Source organism: Petaurus breviceps, unplaced genomic scaffold, assembly GCF_028583685.1.
Source record: "Petaurus breviceps papuanus isolate PSGF00001 unplaced genomic scaffold, PetGlider_PUasm1.0 221, whole genome shotgun sequence".
Lineage (NCBI taxonomy): Eukaryota > Metazoa > Chordata > Mammalia > Diprotodontia > Petauridae > Petaurus > Petaurus breviceps.
Genome location: NW_027185877.1, coordinates 14578834 through 14583147, shown reverse-complemented (window position 1 = coordinate 14583147; position 4314 = coordinate 14578834). Strand labels below are relative to the sequence as shown.

The 4314-nt window shown below is 35.4% G+C and overlaps 1 protein-coding gene across 2 annotated transcripts in view; it reads left to right on the top strand.

Moving 5' to 3' along the window:
* Positions 1-4314, top strand: part of PPFIBP1 (PPFIA binding protein 1) — a 20468-nt gene that overhangs the window by 10092 nt on the left and 6062 nt on the right. For both annotated transcript variants that reach the window (XM_069094904.1, XM_069094905.1), the window contains 4 exons: positions 681-831; positions 1849-1960; positions 2099-2187; positions 3731-3853. In XM_069094904.1, coding sequence (XP_068951005.1) covers positions 681-831; positions 1849-1960; positions 2099-2187; positions 3731-3853 — 475 coding nt within the window. The remainder of the gene's footprint in view (positions 1-680; positions 832-1848; positions 1961-2098; positions 2188-3730; positions 3854-4314) is intronic.

Genomic DNA, 4314 nt, shown 5'->3' with positions numbered 1-4314 from the left:
CCCCCCCCCCCCAAACTTCTTTTTATATAGGAATTCTATTTGTAAATTTAAATATATTAAGCAAGAATTAGAATATTCTCCTTTCTTCCTCCAATTGAATATTACTCTCTTCTAATTTAATTCTTTCTCATTGATTAATTTCTGGAGAGGAAAACATCATTGCTAAACTTATCACAGTTGGATTTAGATGTATTTCAATCTTCTGAGGAGTTTGTTCTCTTGCTAAAACTCAAAGAAGAAATAAGAAGGATTAAGAAAGTACCACCTGGGGCGGCTAGGACCTGAGTTCAAATTCGGCCTCAGACACTTGACACACTTACTAGCCATGTGAGTCACTTAACCCCAATTGCCTTGCCCTCTCTCCTCCAAAAAGCAAAAAAAAAAAAGTACTACCCATTTGCTTGATTGCTTTTTTTAGATGATGTGTTTGACTGAACCATACTGAAACTTTGATTTTAACTTATATTGCTTCAGATTTAAGTGAATAGTGCAGCCATAGAAGGCAACTTATAATTCTACTAGTCTACTTCCTTCCCAAATAAAGAATCACATTTTGTTCTTTACCTGGCTACATTAGAGGAGTGATAAAGGGATTTCCAGATCATCAGCAAAGATATTGTTCAGTGTGAAAATATAAATCTGAAGCTTTTAAATTTGTAATATTTTCATTTTTCTGTTAGCAACCTGGATATGCCATTTGCTAAATGGACAAAAGAGCAGGTTTGCAACTGGCTCCTGGACCAAGGATTAGGTTCATACATGAATTCAGGGAAACACTGGATTGCATCTGGGCAAACTCTCTTGCAGGCTTCTCAGCAAGATCTAGAAAAGGTGAATTGTTTTTTATTGTTTTATTTTGCTAACCTAGATTATTCTTTGATTAAAATCTATATATTTATGATTTCACAGTCTAGAATAGAGATAAGAAAAGGGGAAATCTAAAGTTTCTGAGTAAGTCTGTGTGTCATGCTTCATATCCATCTCGTGTCATAGGATTTAGTCTCTTTGAGAATAAGGACTAAGTAAGTCTTTACAATGCTATAGGGACCATCTAGACCAGTGTGGGCATTAATTTTAAGTAATGGCATGACCATAATAATCCAGTATCATGATTGTAGCCCCTTCTTCACCACCACCCCCAGCCATCTTGCCTCTCTTCATTTCTAAGCTTTACCTTCTAAGAAAGATCCATGCTTCACATTCAGGCTCCATTGAACTCCTCCTTGTCCTATGGTTTGTGAGCTTCATTCTTGAAGGCCCTGCTAGTAAAGTGCAAACTCTGACAGATCCTACTAAGGTGGAAAAGTTTTTCTGTAAGATCAGTAACAGTGCTACATTTATTCTGTGTCTGTGATTATTGTATGAAAAGCATCCTACCTAGTAATTTTCATAAAAGCCTGTGAACAGAAAGGTGGCCATTAGCTGCTGAATTTTTTGGTCAGATAACTCACAAAAACATCTAATAAGGCACAGAGAAATTGTAATCTGCACAGGTGGAGGAAGTACCCTTATCAATGAAATCACTGGAAGTGTTAAAATTTTGGAATAAAATAATGAGGAAAATTGCCATTACAGATGTGCTAAGTCCTGTTTTGTGAAGGAGACCTAAATACAAATGAACATCTAATGTTCTCAAATTCTGGTGGGTGTGATTTTACAAAAATATTTTTCTAAGGGCTAAACTATATGTTCTAATCAGCTGGCAAGATTGAGTTACTTTTCTGATTCTGTGTAGGGCTGGGATTTTGAAATTTTCACTTTGGGGAAAATGAATTTTCATTCATTGTCGAAAACATCCAATTCTTGCTGCTAGCACTGTGAAGTAAATTTGTCTGTTTATTCTTCTAGGAACTAGGAATTAAACATTCACTTCATCGAAAGAAGCTACAGCTAGCCCTACAAGCCCTGGGATCTGAAGAAGAAACTAATCATGGAAAGCTGGATTTCAACTGGGTTACCAGTAAGATTTTATGGTTCTCTTGAAAATTTCTGCTAATTTTGTTTCTTGAGTTGTAGAAAAGTAGGGCTTGTTCCACAAATCCTTAATAAATATCATATAGTTTTATAAGGAAGAACTAATAATATTGATTTGTTTTAGGGTGGTTGGATGACATTGGTCTTCCCCAATATAAGACTCAGTTTGATGAAGGAAGGGTAGATGGTCGGATGCTACATTATATGACTGTTGTAAGTAATTCTTCCTTTTGCCACCAGCAAAGCTGTTAAAAGCCCATTTTGTTACCCTCTTGATGCCATTCGTGATAGGACTGTTGTTTCTAAGCTTTAGCATGCCTGACATTCCCAAAGAAGTATCTTACTCTTTTGAATTATATTTTGTGACCTGCCCTTCTTTCTGATTTCCACATGTCCTTTGGTTGTTGAGTTTTCTTCACTCCCATGTGAGTCTTTCTAGACAATTCCCCCTTTTTATTCTGTCTTAGTATTGTTTGTATTTATGCCTTCAGAATTTTGTTCTTGGGTAGCACACCTCTCTTGATCCCTGTAGAATTCTTATAAAATTTTAGGTTGAAGAATTTACTCACTGGCAATTTTTAATGTATAATGTAACTTTAATGTTACTTTTTCTAGTCTGTTGCTCTTGAATAATATATGCCATTTCCTTCCTATAATCTAGTAAAGAGTCACATCTCATCAAGTCTCAGTTGTATCTAAGGATAACATATGTACTTCCTTTCCTTAATTCCTGACAGCATTCAGTAGAATAAAAATAAGGGTATAAGTTATGATGTCTTGCCATGGATAACAAAGTCTTTGACTTTGCTAAATGTGATAAACATTCTAACTGTGTTTTTATATCCTTATATCAAGATAGAATCTTTCAAGAAAATTTAAGAATTTCCTGTACTGGCAACCACAGGAAGTAAAAAAGTTGTCATTGTTCCATGCCCTCTCTCTTTTTTTCTTTTAAAATATAACAATCCTGAAGCAGTTAAAAAGCTTATTTTCCTCTCCTTTTTATCATATCTGTTATCAGTAAGGTGTGCCTCGTATGGCTTTTTATTTTTTCCTTTTCACATACTACAGGTGTTTTTGGGTGGGTCTTATGCTTATCTTTAACACTGCCTTCAAAATTACCTTCCCTGAAATAAAGTCTACATTTTAGGTCTCTACCTAATTATTATTGTCATCATCATAGCTAGCACTTGCACACAGATTTAAGATTTGCAAAGTGGTATGATCTAGTGATTAATTTATTGATGAAAAGGATATTTTGATAACTTTGACCAATTCCTCCTTCAGCACTGTATTTCTAAAATTCTTTCAAAGCCTGGCATGAAAGATTAGGGCCAATTCTTCAACCAGTCTCTTGGTGATTGAATGGCAGGTGGCAAATAGCGAAAAGTTTAGGGAATTTTCATGGAACAGCAATAGTAAGCAATAGCTGCTGGAACCTTCCGTTTCTCCATTAGTTAAGAAATGCTTCTGATTAGGACATTTGATTTTCCCCTGCTTATCCTTTTATTAGGGAGAGAATAGTGTGGTTGCCTTCATTGGTAATTAATAGACACTTTGTCAAACGACTATTGGTACTTGAAGTATGGTACTTCTTATCTCAGGTTCAATCAACTCTACTAACTTGGAGGACTTAATTTTGTGAGACTAGAAGAAAGAAAATTTGACTTTAAAGTTTGGTTTTCCTGATAAAGGAAAGATTCTTATTATAATCTAGTATATGTGCTAAATGTTTCTTCTCTTTTTTTCCTCCAAGGATGATTTGTTGTCTTTGAAGGTTGTTAGTGTGCTACACCATCTTAGTATCAAAAGAGCCATCCAGGTGCTAAGGATAAATAACTTTGAACCTAACTGTCTACGGAGGCGACCATCAGATGAGGTAACATTACTATTAAGGCTGACAGCACATAACCAAAGTCTACTTTTACTCTCAAGGTATCTGAGTGCCTAAAAGTAACTACAAAAACCCAGTATATCTATAACTTAATTTTGGGGGGCCTCAGTTTCTTCAACTCTAAAATGAGGGGATTGAGTAAGATGACCTTTGATGTGTCTTTCAGCTCTAAATGACTCTTCTCCATGTGATGATACTTTTAAAAAATCTGTTCTTTGGAACATATCATAGCCTGTCATAGATTTTAGAGTTGGAAGAGACCTTGTAGGTTATCTAAATGAAGTTCTTACTTTACAGATGCAGAAAATGAATCTACTTCCCTCTCCTCTCCATCCCCTCCTTTGTCTTTGTAGTTACTTTTAGGCACTCAGATACCTTGAGAGCACAACAAGACTACTACCCTTGATGCTTCATCCCAAGTACTACATCATCTAACATACATATTT